Source organism: Caretta caretta, chromosome 6 (genome assembly GCF_965140235.1).
Source record: "Caretta caretta isolate rCarCar2 chromosome 6, rCarCar1.hap1, whole genome shotgun sequence".
NCBI lineage: Eukaryota > Metazoa > Chordata > Testudines > Cheloniidae > Caretta > Caretta caretta.
The window spans coordinates 100,958,862-100,975,482 of record NC_134211.1 but is presented as its reverse complement, the minus strand read 5'-3'; the positions used below and the strand labels follow the sequence as shown (position 1 = coordinate 100,975,482).

Below are 16,621 nucleotides of genomic sequence, written 5' to 3'. Positions count from 1 at the left end.
ACAGGAGGTGCTAAAACCAGATGATAAAAGAGCAGCATCCAAGAGCTCTGAAGGAACTTAAGAATGAAGTTGCTGACCTGCTAACAAAAACCTGTAGCCTCTCATTAAAATAAGTACAATACTGGAGGTTTCAGAGTAACAGCCATGTTAGTCTGTATTCGCAAAAAGAAAAGGAGTACTTGTGGCACCTTAAAGACTAACCAATTTATTTGAGCATAAGCTTTCGTGAGCTACAGCTCACTTCATCGGATGCATACTGTGGAAAATACAGAAGATGTTTTTATACACACAGACCATGAAAAAATGGGTGTTTATCACTACAGAAGGTTTTCTCTCCCCCCACCCCACTCTCTTGCTGGTAATAGCTTATCTAAAGTGATCACTCTCCTTACAATGTGTATGATAATCAAGGTGGGCCATTTCCAGCACAAATCCAGGTTTTCTCTCCCCCCCCCAACCCAATGGCCCACCTTGATTATCATACACATTGTAAGGAGAGTGATCACTTTAGATAAGCTATTACCAGCAGGAGAGTGGGGTGAGGGGAGAGAAAACCTTTTGTAGTGATAGACACCCATTTTTTCATGGTCTGTGTGTATAAAAACATCTTCTGTATTTTCCACAGTATGCATCCGATGAAGTGAGCTGTAGCTCACAAAAGCTTATGCTCAAATAAATTGGTTAGTCTCTAAGGTGCCACAAGTACTCCTTTTCTTTTTGCGAATACTGGAGGAGTGGAGGATAGCATGTGTTCCAGGCACTAAACATGGGTTGCCACCAATTAAGCAATATTTAAGCTCATTTTAGTGATTTATGTTTCCATAAATATTCAACACAATATTCTTTTAAAGGACACAGAGTCTCTAAGGATCCAAGTTCTTCATCCACTTTCACAATCTCTTTTTTTAAACTGATTCACTGAAGTATGGCACTATTTTCTTCTATTTTACATCTACAAACAATCTAATCTTCACAGGGATATATGGGCTCTCCCTGTACTACAGTGAGGATGAACAAAATACATTCTTGTTCCTCTCTAGGGTAGATCCTTCGATTTACAGACCCAGGAGGTAGGAGTGATCCTGGGAATAACTGACTGAGTTTTACTTCAGTACCAGCAAAAATTATTGAAACAGTGTTTGTAAATAAAACACCTGGATGAACATATGATAGAGACAAACCAGACCGGCTTCTGAAAAGAAAAGTTGTGCCTGTAGATTTGCTAGCATGTCAATTAAATGGTAGCTAAAAGAACTGGGAGAAATAATTTAGCATTGTAGCACAACTCTCTGAAAACATTGGCATTGTTCAAAATACAAGGCATGTTGGTTTCCTACTATCTATCTTCTCTTTATTGAGACCATAACTGGTGAACCTTCTATCTATGACAACTGTATCAAACTGACATGTCAGTAAGATTAAGGTGTGTTTGCGTTTTGTTTTCCTAGACAGTTAGTGAATAAGATCAATAGGGTTAAATTACTTCTGTTGCTTGAATGCACTGGGTAAGAAGACTTTTTGATCTGTAAAGCTCTAACCTGTAGGACCTCTTCTCCTGGTGACTGTTGGCCTTGCCCTTCCATTTTGTCACCGTGGTGAAATCCAAGCAAATCCTTCAAGATCTACCTTTTTTTTTGTATTTTCACAGTGATAAATTAAATACATTAAGGAGACACAAAGAAAAACTAGAAGAGAAGATAATGGATCAGTACAAGTTTTATGATCCTGCTCCAAAAAAGTAAGTTCCCTTCCATTTCCATGCCACTATTGCAATACAGAATTGAGAACAAAAGGGGATCTTCATAGCTGGAGAGGACTGAAACCCTGTGACTCCCTGCCGGGAGATGTGACAAAGAGAGCAACTGGTGCCTCTGGTCATCACTTCGCTGTCCTCCTCTCACCCCAGAAGCCTCTAGCTTTAATTGATATTCTTCTTGATGGGAGCCTGTGCATTGTCCCCCACAAACTCCATTGGACATCCACACAAAAGTTAACTGACTCAAGCTCAAATCCTGTTTAGCATGTGCTAACATAGACTCCAGTGCACATGCGGAGTCCCAGTAACTTCATATTGGGATCTGAGCCAATATAAGCTTCTACCGGGAGCCATTTTGCCCTGACGAATACCTTCTTCTTCCTCCAGGAGTGAGCTTCAAGCAGCAGAACCCATATCTGTGAGGGAGCCGGGGGGCGGGGACAGAACAGTGCCTCTATTGGTGCTTTAATGCTTTCCTGAAGCGGGGCCTGAGTGACTGTTTATTAAGTAAAATGTCAGATTCATCTATTTAAAAGACCATTCCCTAAACCTGCTTCCTGGTAGCAGAGGAGAGAGAGAAATATATTATCATTTTTTAGTAATGGGAGGGGCCAAGGTATTCCAGTGCTGAGGGCCATACAAGATCCTGGTATCCAAAGGATGCTGAATTGCTGATCAGGGTGGGGTCGTTTAATCTGAATGTGAAAGCCTCACAATATAATCTGTCAGTTTTTGTTTCAAATCCTGTGCTCGAATTCAAGCTAGGGTATCAGATCTGAGGACCTGCTAAGCAGTGTATGGCCACTAATCTGGGCTGTCAGACTAGTGGGATGGTTTAATCAACAAAGCCACCTCTGTCTGTCTTTGGAACTGCATCTTCCCGTTGACACTGAATTGGCATCACAGACAATAGGACCCAAACAATGATTAAGCAGCAGCGCTGCTCTTTCAGTGAGGGATAAGCAGTCCAAACAGAGGAATAGGCCTTTTAAAAAAAATCAATGAAACAACAAAACCGTGTGAACCCCAGCATAAACGTCTGACACGCCCAGTGCACTGGACAATCCATACTAATGGTTAGAAGCCTTGATCTCACAACTTTTCAGCCTATTCATGTAGCAAGGCCTCCTACCCTATTAAAATGTTTCATGTGGGTCCACACATATGGTTTTGCTTCTAACCGTGGGACAGTCCCCTTATTCAGATCACTAGCTCTGGAGAAATATTTCCCTTGACTGACACTGACCTCGAAGGAGGAGAACCAGCCACTTTCATTTTGTGAAATCATTCCCTGACCATGTGTTTGATGATAAGATCTCCACATCTCACACTCTGGGGACCCTGCACCCTGCCTTAATTCTCAGCATAATTTAAAAGTTGGGGGGAGAGGGGAAGCTGTGGCACAGTTCTAGATTTCATGGAAAAAATGTTCAAGTATTTTATGATCTTCCCTTATCAAAATGTTCCTCTAACAGGAAAAACCACTGGATTGGAGCCAGAGCTTTAGTCAAACTGATCAAGCCAAAGAAAGAGGCTACAAGGGAGCGATTGATATCATCAGTGGAGAGTCCTCAATGGCACTCTGACTCCACAGAGACTGCATCATCTCCATCTGCTTCTCAGATATTCAAGCATCAGCAGGAGAGTCTGGATAACACCTCTCTGGGGTCAAACTCTATGGAAGAGAAAGTGAGCCACAATGGAGCTTCAAACAAAGGTATGTGTCTGGCTTAGAGAGGTAGTTAATGAAATAGAAGTCACACACTAGGCATTTTATTTGCTGGGAAGGCTTAAGAGGCATGATTCTTATATAATATATTATGTCACCATGAGTTATACCCTTTTAATATTAAACCAGTATTTATATTTATTAGTTTTCCTTATCTGTGACTTGTTTTTCAGTTTTACATTTTCCCTGCATATGTTGCATGTTACTTAATAAGATGATGGGCAAAATTAAGTTAGCTTGCAAAAAGAAAATAAAGTCCATCTGTGAAACTATGTAAGTCACTAGCCTTTTCTGTTGTTAAAGTTGTTGGTGTGGTATTGTCTGGCACCAGCAGAGGGCACTCTCAGAAAATAAATGCAAGAAGAATAAAATAATTTTAATTTCTAATAAATGCCTATTATTTGTGGAGACAATGGAGTGTTTCCATTTGTAGTCGGTTTAAGACTTTCCTAATGCAAAGTTATAACAAGTAATTTCTGTGATGTTGCAAGAATGTGATATAAAAGGAATATAATTTTGTGCGTGTATATTTAGTGTAGTGTGTTGTTTCTGTGTGCAGTTGGGAGAATTATTTTGTACAAGAATCAAATGTTCCCAATAATGCAAAATTTTAATGGAAACCCCCACAAAATTAATGAATTATTAACTTTGCAAAAAAAACCCTCCAACCTTCACTGCTGCTACTGAGATCGCTCAGATCTGCCTCCATTTAACTTTTTGTCCTCTAAGAATATTTTTCAAGGAACAACTTGAATGGTCTCAAGAACTTACACTCATGGTTTCATGCTGGGTGTGAGGGAAGAATGGAGGGCTCCATTATTACAAATGGCAATTTAGAAAAGTCTTTAATTGTTTTAATTCCTCTTTCCCCTCATCCCCCACCCCAGTTCTGCATGGTCTGTGATCAATGTACAATGAAAAGGTATATTTAAAATCATCTGTATCTTAGCCATGTGTAATTCCAGAAAATGTGAAATGTGATCTGTGTGCATCCAAAGCTCCTACTGACCTAAAGGAGAGTTTGGGATGAGCAAGAAATGCAGAGTCAGGCCCCTTCAGAGTTCCAGGGACTCCATGAAGTCCTCTAAGGACTTCACTGTTACTACTGATTTTACATGGAAGGTGCTCAGATACTGTGGTGGTGGAAAGCTGTATATGTTACCACCAAGTAATGTTTCGATGCACATGAATTATATCAAGTGTATATATAATATGTTATAATACATTTTATTATCACAGATGACATTATTGGCAGTTCTAGATAGAGGTTGCTCATGTGTACTGTATTAACTAATTATGAATCTGATTCCCTAAACATTATTTAGTCATAGTTTAGTCTTTTTCATGTTTCACTGGATTGTGTTGTCACTTAGCTGTTTTAAGACATTTTAGTTATATTTTTATTTTTTTGTTCACTATTTTTCTTCTTCTTCTTTTTGGAATACCTGGGTGATAACAATTTAGCTGCTCAACGCAAAAAGATTGCCTTTTTGAGAAGCAAAAGCAAGGACAAAGAAAAGCCTCCTAAGTCTCCATCGAATCATCAGTCTCTCACTAATCGTCTGCGGTTCTGGTCTTCTTCCGACATCCCATCCTCTCCTAATGAACCTCTTTCTTTCTCGGAAATGGGAGATTTCTAACACTTTTTCTTTATTTTCATATATTTCTCAAGTTTAAAACAAAAAACCCACATGCTTAAATGAACACACACATTGGTACAAACACTCAGCATGTCCTTAAAATAAACTAAATCCAAGCACAGATTAGTTGAATGTGGACTTAATTTTTTCAGTAGAAGATGAATCATTATTGCACACTATGGATCATTTCTTCAATGCAGTATACTTTTAGGGGACCTTATGACATACAGTATGCGTATGTATACTGGCTGTGGTGCACATTATAAGTAAGTGAAGTTGCTGTGGGCTTCATTGTCTTCTTGCAATTACAGACTTGCATCATGTCCAGTTGAAATGTGGAAATTGCTTTTGCTATGCTTCCTACAATGTATTATCCCTTCTAAAATACGAAGCTAATATATAAGCACACTCAAATCTTGGAGATTTTTCCAGTGCTCTGTGCAGCTAAATTTAAGATTGCCAACTTATTAAAATTTCTCTGCTTTCAGGCAGTCTAGATCTAGAGATATAGTGGCACTCATTAGCAATGCTACTCTCCAGATGTCTAAACAGCCATTTTTAGAAGTTTTATACGTTTGGTTGTAAAAATTCATCTTGAATGAAAGTTGGGGGATAAGATCTGAGCCTCTGAGCATTTGGTTTTTGAGAGTGTTTTTATGTCACAAAAGGTGATTTGATCTCTTTTAGTTGCCCAAACTCCTTACCATCTAGTAGTCATTGCTATTTGGTGGCTTGTGAAATGAACTCAAGGTCACAATCCACTTCCTGTTGGAAAGTGTCCATATCACAGTTGGTGCCCTTGTGGTCATCCTCAGCAGAAACTCCCCTTTCTCTCCCAGAGGTGATTCCTCCATATCAGAGCTGAACACACTGGCACAACAGCATAGAGAAGTTTGCACTGTCGCTACCTGCTCTTTGGATTAATAGAGAGCATCAGTCTCCAGGGCTATTAATTCAGCATCTTTGAAGGGCACTAAATTAATTTTTCAAAGGCAATTTGAAATATTGACTTGCATGGCAAGTTTTAGCCCATAACAATTTTTATGGCTGTGCTATAAACTTCTAAAATGTGGGAGAGAATAAAAATGGTGTAGACTTCATGCTGTGGAAGCACACACAGACTGTACCTCTGCTATAAAAGACATTTTTTTCTGAGAGAAACTTTCAGAAACAGCATAACCCAATAGTACCCTCGTCCACCTTCTCTAATACATTTGTGTTGCTGCCCTGTGCCTTTGAACTAACCAGTTTTGTTTCGTCCCTGCCAGCTGTTTATTCTGACCACCTTGCTCTGCTTTGTTTTCAGTATCTAATTACCATTAATTAACCTCAGAAAAATTTAGGAAACCAGAATCTTGCTTCTCATCAAGGCTGTTTTCTAAAATGAAGGCTTTAAATTTCGCTCTGTTTTATTTGAGCCTTAAAATAGATATTAGCTGTGTTAATTGGGGTTTTTTAATACATTCCACCTCATCACTGGAAAAAAGACTTTCTGTCCACCTAGGTGTGTTTAATATTTTAGCAGGCAGTATTTGCTGTTAACCAAAAATCCTGTTTAAGAAATCAGTGCATTGAAGGAGGAGAGTTTAAGCGCTCCGGAGAGTCTGAGCTCTTCTCACAGCAGAATTCTGTATGGACAGAGAGTATATCTTTGCATGAATCCTGTTAGGTGATTTTAAAATCAGGAACCTTTGTTTTGAATATGGCTTTGACTCGTCAATATATCGAAGCTTTATTCCCTTTTATTACTGAAGCAAGTGCTTATAAAATGTACCTTAAGGCATTTCATATCCCACTTATTTGTTCCGCTTTCATGTCTTTGCTCCCGTGTCTATCCTCTTCCTTTCACAATATGTGTTGCATGTATAAAAACAACCTTCCTACTGACACTAAATTAGCCCTTGTCACTCCAAAGCTTCCTAGTGAGCAGACATAGGATTACAAAACTGGTTACAGAAATCTCTTCCCCAAGAGTGAACTGGTTCCTGAAAAGCTTGCAAAACTAGCGCCTCTGTTGTGCATTTGTGTGTGTGCCTGCTTGTTGTGTCTATGAAAGTGGATAGACAGATACATGTTTGACTGTGTTGTCCTCTGTTGCCTCATTTATTTATCTCTTTCTCCCCTGCTCAGCATTAATGGATCTAAAACCAAACCGAATTTCCCAACGTGGAGGCAGCAATGATAATGTTGAAAATTCAGCAGACTCTGCCACTAAGCACTGCATGGAGCTGGGTTCCAGAACTTACTCTACCTCAGCCATCCATGTGACCACTTCAAGTTCTACTCCCACTTCCAGGCACCAAAGCAAACCCAAAGGTGCGTGGTGCAAGCTTGCATTTAGCCTATCTACAGCTAGTCCAACTCCCAGTACTTGGAGCCCCACTTCACTGTAATGTGACCTCCCATCATAACAGATACTGCAAGGTACATAATAGGCCTTCTACAATTGCAGAAGCTCAGCACATGCTATAACTAGAGCCCTGCAAATCCATGGATATCCGCTTCATATTCGCGGATATCCGCATCCCCGGATGCAGATACCCACAGACGATTTTTGTGGATAGTGGATCGGATGCAGATACAGCCACGCAGGGCTCTACTCACTGGTGTCCCATGTTATCCAGATTGGGCAGCCCTGGGGGCACAGTGCACTTGGGGCCAGTGGCTGGGATTGGGCGGCAGGCTGGAGCCGGAGCCGGGGCTGTCCAGCACCCGCTCGCCACACCGCTTCCTGTCCAGCAGCTCGGGTCCCTCCAGCAGTGCCAGCGTCCCCACCATGGCTCGTCCTGGCAGCACTGGCTGCGCTCCTGGCCTGCCAGCTGCTGGACAGCGGAGCCCGCCCCCAGCCACAGGGATTGGAGCAGGTGGGGCCCCAGCGCCTCACCTCTTCGCCCCACTGTGATGCAACACACACTGCTGCTGCCATCCCTTGCAAGTCCCCAGGAGCAGCACACAATGCGACACCCCTTTCCCCATGCCCCCGCACCATCCCTTCTCCTCAAGACCCCGGCCCTGCACTGCCCCTTACCCCCAGTCTCCACCTTTGTGCCACCTCTTCCCTGCAAGACCCCACCCCCCGCTCGCTCATCTCCGGTCCTTCCCCCACCCTCCCCATCGCTAGCCGTTGCAAGATGGCTTGCTGCTGCGGGTGCGAATGTGGATACACATAAAAGACGGCTAGCGGATGGGTTGGATGCATGTTGATTCTGGTGGATGAGGATCCACATTTTTATATCCGTGCAGGGCTCTAGCTGTAACACAGTGGTCCCCTTGATAAGTTATAGGTAGGGCCCTATCAAATTCTCAGCCATGGAAAACGCGTTACGGACCATGAAATCTGGTCTTTGTGTGCTTTTACCCTATACTGTACAGATTTCATGGGATAGACCAGCGTTTCTCAAATTGGGGGTCCTGACCTAAAAGAGAGTTGCAGGGGGATCGCAAGGTTATTTTATTGCCACCCTTACTTCTGGGCTGCCTTCAGAGCTGGGCAGCCAGAGAGCGGCGACTGTTGGCGGGTGCCCAGCTCTGAAGGCAGTAGCCCGCCAGCAGTAGCACAGAAGGAAGGGGGGCAATACCGTGCCATGCCACCCTTACTTCTGCCCTGCTGCTGGTGGCGGCGTTGCCTTCAGAACTGGGGTCCTGGCCAGCAGCCGCCGCTCTCCAGCTGCCCAGCTCTGAAGGCAGCGCCACCGTCAGCTGCAGCGCAGAAGTAAGGCTAGCGGTACCGCAACCCCCCTACAATAATCTTGAAAGTGCCCGTCCCATCCCCGCCAACTTCTTTTTTGGTCAGGATCCCTACAGTTACAACACCAGGAAATTTCAGATTTAAATAGCTAAAATCATGAAATCCTATGACTGTGAAATTGACCAAAATGGACTGTGAATTTGGCAAGGCCCTAGTTATAGGGCTTCTTTACACCAGCAAAGCTACCATGTGGGAGGTCACATTACAACGCACTAGTCTTTCCCTCCAACTCAACTTGACTGTGGGCCCATTGATTCAAAATGGTGGCCAAAGAGATGGATACTTCTCCCATGTAACCTTTATAAAGTCATTCAACAGGCTTTACCACTTATACTGTAATGGTCTGTTCAAGGCAAATCTTTGGGATTGACCTTCCTAAACTTAATGTTACCTACTAAATCTTCTATTCTTTCCAGGATATAATTCAGAGGATAATCTTTGTGACCAATCCCTTGAGGTACAGTTTTCAAGAAACAGACAACATGGTAAGTTTATGGAATGTAAGATTACACTAACCCTCTATATTGGGGCCTGCTTCATAATGTCTAAACAAACCCCCATAGGCCATTATAGTTAAACTCGGATTATAAAATGATGTGAAATTGTTTATTAGTAATTTCTTTAGGGTTTTAGATCCAAATGTTTTATTTATATCTTAAGATTTAAAAAAAAAATTCATTATTTCCCAACGAAACTTATAAAAAAAAAAAGAAGAAATTCCTAATCAAGACAAACTGACCTGCCTCAGCAGCAGCATGTTCAGTGCATGCACTGATTTTTAAGATCAATATTTACATATAACAGGGAGGGAAGGAATCAGCCATAGTAGATTTCTTCGGGGGTGGTAGCAACAGCTCTGGGTAATAAGTCCCTTCCTGGAGGACTTTGAATTTGCAAGCTGGTTAACAGCACTAAAAATTCCTTAGCTCGCCTCTAAAAAGGATCTTGAAAATAGAGGAGAAGAAAGAGAAAACGTTTTAAATAAAAATGCATGTTTCATAGTTGGACCAATAAAAACTACCTTAGTATATCAAACGTAACATCACATTAGCCCTTTTCATCATTAAAATTTCTCTTTGTGGCAAACATAATTACTGTAGAAGCGAACTGAAGAATACATTTCTCTGCACAAAATGGTAGTAAGACAATGAGATGTTCTTAAACACCTGAAAAAGGAAGAATAGGGTTGATTTGTGTTGTGTCCAGGTTCTCACTTGATGTACATCACATTCTGGTAAAATTTTCAAAAGTACCAAAGTCATATTTTCAAAAGTCACTTAGGCATTTAGCATCCAAAGTCTCACTGAAAATCAATGGAACTTGGGCTCTTAGGCACTTTTGACCTTGTTATGTGCTCATGAACTTAATATTCCTGTTTCTTTACAGTTTCCAAGCCAAATAGTTTAGAGAACAGTCGAAATGCATCCAGCAATAGTTCACCTCTCAACTTGAAAGGTAAGATATTTTCAGAGCTGAGGTGCCCTCTGCCGAACAGGAAATGAAATTGAATTGCATGCAAAGCATTTTCTTTTCTTTCCAGTTGGGCTTGAACAAATAACATGGTTTTGTAATCTGAGCAGGGGCCTGGCTACCCCAGAGACTTGAAACAATGCTAGCAAGAATAATTTTTTAAAGTGTGAACATGACTAACATGGCCTGAATTCTAGGACAGAGAGAGACCAATTCTTTTGCCATATCACAGGCATCATTTTGGGGTATTCTGATGGATGAAAGTCCAGACTTAAACTCTGTCTGTATACGCAAGCAGTTCTCCAGCATTCTCATTCTGTGCACAACTTCATAAGATAAACATGCCCTCTAAGTTGCTAGAGTTCTGTCTATTGACAAGGATAAACCTATTAGGCTAAACGTAGTGAAGCCACTTTTTGCTGCCTCACTGGCAAATTCTGGCTCTCAAGTTGGCACAAAGCCAGGGCTAGGAGGCTCTTTTAGTGCCACAGAGCTGACACGGAGGCTCAGCTGTCATCCCTGCTTCTAGCAAAGAGCCTGGCCATAGGAAGGGATGTGGCCAGGATGCTACCACACTGTACCAACCCCCTGGTGGCTGTTTCAACTCCCTAGGACCATTAGCAACCAGCATAATTTAGAGGAGCATCAAGGCTGCTGTACCTTGTACTTGAGGACTGGCCCTGCACACAACAGCCCCGAGATCAAGATAGTGCAAAGCTGACTTTTGTTGTGTGCTCTTCTGTTGTGGCTCAGAATCTGGCTCATGAAGTAGAACTTCTTACTCCTGTTCTGGGGGCAAGTACCTCGGCTCATTTAACTGGATTCCTTTTTGAAGCTTTGGAATATATACTGTTCCTGGTATTCTGAATCTTTGATTTCATATGGTTTTGGGGAGGAGGAAATGATGATTGTAAAGTCCAATTTTAGTTGACATATTCAGCATGGAAAAGGAACTGAATCATACATACTTACCTCAGTAGGGAGTTGACATTCTGCTAAAATAGAGGAAAATAAGTGTTTTTAATGCTGCTTATTCCCCTCCTCAGGTTCTTCAGATCATATCCACGGCAGATCTGAGAGCCTCAGCAGTGAAGATATGGTGCCAAGTAGAGACACACCTGCCTTGCCCAGAGACAGCTACATCTGTCATTCCACTTCTGCCATCTTAACCTCTAACAACAGACAAGACCCCTCCCTTCACAGGAATGGCTCAATCTCTTACGACATACCTCAGAGGAGTAACCCAACCCAATCCTATGCTGGCAGGCAGCGATCTGCTTCTCCTGGCAATGACATGGTGACTTTGGAAGAGTTTCTGGAAGAGACCAACAAGTTATCCCCACCGAGTGTACGTAAAATAAAACTATAGCTATCTCAGGTGACATGAAAATATTCCAAGCTGATCTGACAGGGAGGGGACAAAATAAGAAATACAGTGAGATTCTCACTACTGACTGTGAGACTCATGAGAGAGGAAAGGTGGGTGAGGTATTATCTTTTGTTGGACCAACTTCTGTTGGTGAGAGAAAGAGAAGCCTTCGAGCTACACAAAGCTCATTGTGAGCTATGAATTTTGGAAATCAGCATTTAAGCGAACATCCCCCCCCTCAAAAAAAAAAACCTAAGGATAATACATCACAAATATCCTCTTAGTTTATTTTTATATTTGTAGCTAGAACTAGTGAAATAATTCATTGCAAGTGATATTTGTTGGAATATTGGTATTTTTTTCATCTATTAATTCTTTGTGATTTAACTTTCCCATTATTCCACCAGCTCTAAGTTTAGGTGAGTTTTAATTATTTGTGAGCTAGTAACTGTTCTGTGCAGTATTCTACAGAATTAAATTTTAATCATCTGAACCTTTGATACAGTTCTTGGCTGCTAAAACTCTGCCAAAAACTGAAGCTTGATGAGCATCATTAATTGAATGATAAAGTGAGCATCTTAAAGAAGGTCTGCTCTATTTAAAAAAATCCTCATGATCCAATTTTTTCAGAGGGATTTTATTAAGGATTTGGGGGAGGGAAGTCTCTGTTCCCCTGGATTGTGTTATCTGTTTCTATGAACCATGTGGTACTGTTGTGCTGTTGGTGAAATCAATCCTACCGTATTTCACTATGCTCTTAAAGATGTTTTATAGGAAATAATATGCATTTGTTTGTAAATGTCTTGTATCGCTTAGTGATGGTGCATATCAGTCTTGTGAAATGTCGCAATACAAAACATGTTGATGTCTTCAGACCAAATTCACTGCTGGCATAAGTGAGTGAAAGTTAATGGTACATCAACAGCCCAGTAGCATTACTGATGTCATCGGAGTCCCACCCTCTTATGACATCAGTGAATTTTGGTCCTCAATGTTTAAGACAAACCTTTTAAAATGTACCCTAGTCCCTTGTTCTGAGTCCCCTAGGTGTAAATTAGTTGAATGCAAAACACTCGTTGTCTGTAACCATGTGATTCATGTCTCCATTTTCATTCTTTCTGTCATCCTTGTTCCTTTTCAGCGGCGACACATCTTAAATGAGACCGAAATTATCTCATTGCACCAATTTCTGTTAGAAGCTGATGCACTGTACCCCTCCTGCCATTTCCCATCTCATTCCCTCCATCAGGAACCTTCGTGTTCAGTCGAACCAGTCCTCAGTCATTCGTGTTGTGACAGTGTGAGCCACAGAACTGGCAGGGGGAGTAGGAGAGCAACTTCGCTGTATATCCCCAGGGTATCCATCGCTATCACTGTGCAGTTAACGGCTCACCCCCTCACTCCAGCCTGCAAGCACGTTAACGCCTATGGAAGCTTGTTTTAATGTTTCATCACCACTTTAGTTTAAAAACTAAAGTAGCCAAATTACTCATATTAACGATTCCTAAAGTATTTCTAGTGTTGAGCATGAGCCCCTATTTGGTGGGAGGATTGTAATAGCACAATATGGTGGCCCTCTAATTTTAACATGCACAACAGAGATTTAGACTAACATAAAAAATAACCCAGACTCTTAGCATTTGATTGAACCTGGAATGCTTCTGACACAGTATGGAATTATGAGCTGCTGTTTTATAACTATTACTTTTTACTATGAGCAAAATGGGTTTTGCTACTGGAAGTAACCTTCTCTCTAAACGCTAGTGAAATGAAAAGCTATATTAAACCATGACGTACTACCCCAGAGAAGAGCAAAGAAATGAAATACATCAGGTTGTTTCAGCACATTCTTTTTATAACTAACATGCCCATTAACTGTTCACAGCATGCCTTGTACTAATACCTCAACAGCAGTTGATAATGTCATCCGTATGTTTTGCATGAGTCCATCTCCATTAAGTATTTATTGTGCATTTTATTTTATGGCCAGGTTAATTATTTGCCTTCAGAATATTGCACATTAATTTCTGGATGATCAATCATTCATCTATTGTACATACAGCATCTAATATGTGCAGTATGTTGGCCTTGGTCCAAAAAAACCCAAGCCCAATGAAATTGCCCTATAGTAGGCTGCTAGCACATGTCCACTCAGAGTAATCACCTGTTGTTTCACTAATATTGGAACAAGGTGTTGTCCGTAACAGCCTGCGTTCTAGAAATGACAAACGCTCAATCACTGATGTGCACTAAAGTGCCCGATACTAAATGAAGCAAAAGAGCTGCAGCCCAGGGTGCTATCAAGATGAATTTCTTTAACTGGTGACAATTAAACTGGCAAATAAGGCTGTCACAATCTAATTTTAGTCATCATGTAACTCATTGATCTGCATTTAGATATTCTTTCCTCCAGTGCCCTCAGCTATAGACACGAAATAAGTGGTTTTATATAAGATGTTGAGGGTCCCTCAAAAGTTGACACTGACACACCAATTAGTGCATAAAGCGCTTTGAAGGTGAGGCATGTTGTACGTAGTGCCATGTGCTCTCTCTCATACATTTACTTTGTGTTCATCCCTGGGTTGCTTGATGTGTGGAATTATGTTGTGACATCCTTGAGAGAAAAATTGCTCACTGAACGCATTTTCCTTATAACAGTGTTGCCTTTAATGTGCCATGTGTGTATTTTCTCCCCGTAGGACACTTCCAGTAGCAGAGATGACTTGCTGAGTGATTATTTTAAAAAAGCAAATGAACCCCCTCCTGTTGGGAACCAGCTGGGTCAGCCAGGTAGAAAGGAGACAGCTAAGATGCCTACCAGCTATGTGTCACCAACTATAAAAATGACCATTGCCAGTGAAGAGGGGAGAGTGGCTAAACCTGGACACTATGTCAAACCCAACCTTAGACCAGCTGAATCTGAGCTGCTGGCAAACTCCACAGGATCTCTTAAACTTCCTCCCACACTACCACATCAGCCACTCAATGGGCTGAGGCAGATGGCACAACCGCAGCAGACCAGTACGATGAGCCAGAGGAATGCCTCACTGAGCAGAGCGTTTAGTCTGGCCTCTGCAGACCTCCTGAGAGCCACAGGCCCCGAGACATACAGACAGGAGAGCCCTCAAAAGCTGGGTGCAGATGTGCGTGCTGGCAAAGACTCTGGCAGTCAGACCTTGCGGCTCTCTGTGCCCCCAGGCTCTCATGCTACCGTACGAGACAGGCCACAGTCTGCAAAGGCAGCGTGCACCTTGCAAGGTGTCGATTCCCGTTGTCGGCAGCTTGACGTGAGACGTCTTTCTCTGGCACCTCCAAAGGAGGAGAGGCCTCTTTCTTTTCATCAGTCTTCCGCCGCTGCCAACAGTGTGCAGCAACAGGAACGAGCGAGTACAGTGCCTGGGCAACACTATCCACCCACACAATATACACCGGCTAAAGTCAAATCCAAGCCAGCCCCACGCTCCGGGGAAGTGGCCACCGTGACTCCTGTCAGAGCTGCCTCTAGTAACACTGAGGGCGATGTTACCCGAGGGCAAAGTCGGAGTGATGCCCTCATTATCAAATGCCAGAGTAGGTCACCAGAAGACCACACTGGTGCAGGGGGAATAGAGGAATCCAACAGAGGGGGCAGCTCCAGGAGCACTCCTGGATCTCCAGATCCCCATGGGGACCAGCAGACTGTCTGGTATGAGTATGGATGTGTGTAATTCATTGATTCTCTTGGTAACGTGTTTTAAGCTAGTGACATTTGGGTGGAATTTGGTAGTGGCGTTTGTCTAGACACTGTGGCAGGTCTTAAAAGGCATTACCTGCACCTCATTTTCTAGTTTGTCTAAATGCCTTCCAGCCATTGGTTTTTAATGGAAAAAAGGACATTTTCATGGTTAAAACAAAGACCTGAACAGCCAAACCAGGGCCTTTCCTTTCACACTATAGTGCCTAAAACAAAGTGGACCTCTTATAGACTCCCACAAAACACTTTCGGCCTAATTTTCAGAAGTGCTGAGCACTCGCAAATCCAGCTGAAGACAAGGGGATCTGTGAGGGCTCACCACTCTCTGACAATTGGTCACCCCCTCTCCCTATCTTCATACTGCCCTCCCCCCATGTTCCCCCAGATTCTGCATTAAAGAAACATCCATGGGTCATATTTAACTGTGTTGAATTCAGCCGTAATTTTGAAAAATGGCTTAAGATAGCAGAAAAGATCATGTAAAATCCAAACTCCTCCCTGGGGAAAAGAACCAGACGCTTGCAGTAGCTTAAAGAAAAGCTGAAGGGCAAAAGTGTATGGCTTTGCAGTGGGTCTAAGTAAAAGCAATTATGTTTGTAACAGCTGCATTTTATAAATAGGAGGACTAGAATTAAAGAGTCCCATGTTAACCGTTCACATTGGGAACTGTTTGAACACAAAGAGGTCAGTGTACTTGCCTCACTGCCTGCACTACACGCACAGTTCAGCAGATCCTCAATTCTGAAAGCTAAGTGGTGCTGCCTTTTGACACTTGCTTTATCTTTTATACAAACACTGGAACTGATACAGCCTGTTCAGGGAGATGCCTGATTTCAATGGTGTTGCAAAAATGGCATCCCATGTACAAAGGTGACTTGTACACATGTAAATGAAAAGTTAAATCATTGTACAGGAGTGCTGTGTAAACTGTATTAATAAATGTGCTATCACTTCTTCTTTCATCCTCATGTGCATGATTGCCCATGTCCTAAGTAATATACAGGAATCTCTCCCATATGATGAAGTCTTTGTTTCTGTCTTAAAGAACTTGTTCAGTGTAGAAACCAAAATAATGTTATATACATGAGAAAGAAATCTACTTTTAAAAATCTATTTATGCTCAAATAAAATTTCTCATATGTGTCTGTCAGGAGTTTCATCAGCTGCTTATGTATA

General features: G+C 42.0%; 1 protein-coding gene across 3 annotated transcripts in view; it reads left to right on the top strand.

Annotated features, from left to right (window-relative positions):
* The window catches only part of CCDC88C (coiled-coil domain containing 88C), a 135,601-nt gene extending 119,201 nt beyond the window's left edge, over window positions 1-16,400 (top strand). Inside the window, exons 24-31 of one of the 3 annotated variants that reach the window (XM_048852687.2) lie at window positions 1,649-1,738; window positions 3,232-3,473; window positions 7,256-7,441; window positions 9,290-9,358; window positions 10,260-10,328; window positions 11,390-11,691; window positions 12,854-13,069; window positions 14,412-16,400. In XM_048852687.2, coding sequence (XP_048708644.2) covers window positions 1,649-1,738; window positions 3,232-3,473; window positions 7,256-7,441; window positions 9,290-9,358; window positions 10,260-10,328; window positions 11,390-11,691; window positions 12,854-13,069; window positions 14,412-15,419 — 2,182 coding nt within the window. In that variant the 3' untranslated portion in view covers window positions 15,420-16,400. Of the gene's footprint in view, window positions 1-1,648; window positions 1,739-3,231; window positions 3,474-4,949; window positions 5,386-7,255; window positions 7,442-9,289; window positions 9,359-10,259; window positions 10,329-11,389; window positions 11,692-12,853; window positions 13,070-14,411 lie in introns of those variants that run through there. The other 2 variants (XM_048852689.2, XM_048852690.2) reach the window with 2 other exon arrangements.
* Window positions 16,401-16,621: the final 221 nt, after the last annotated feature.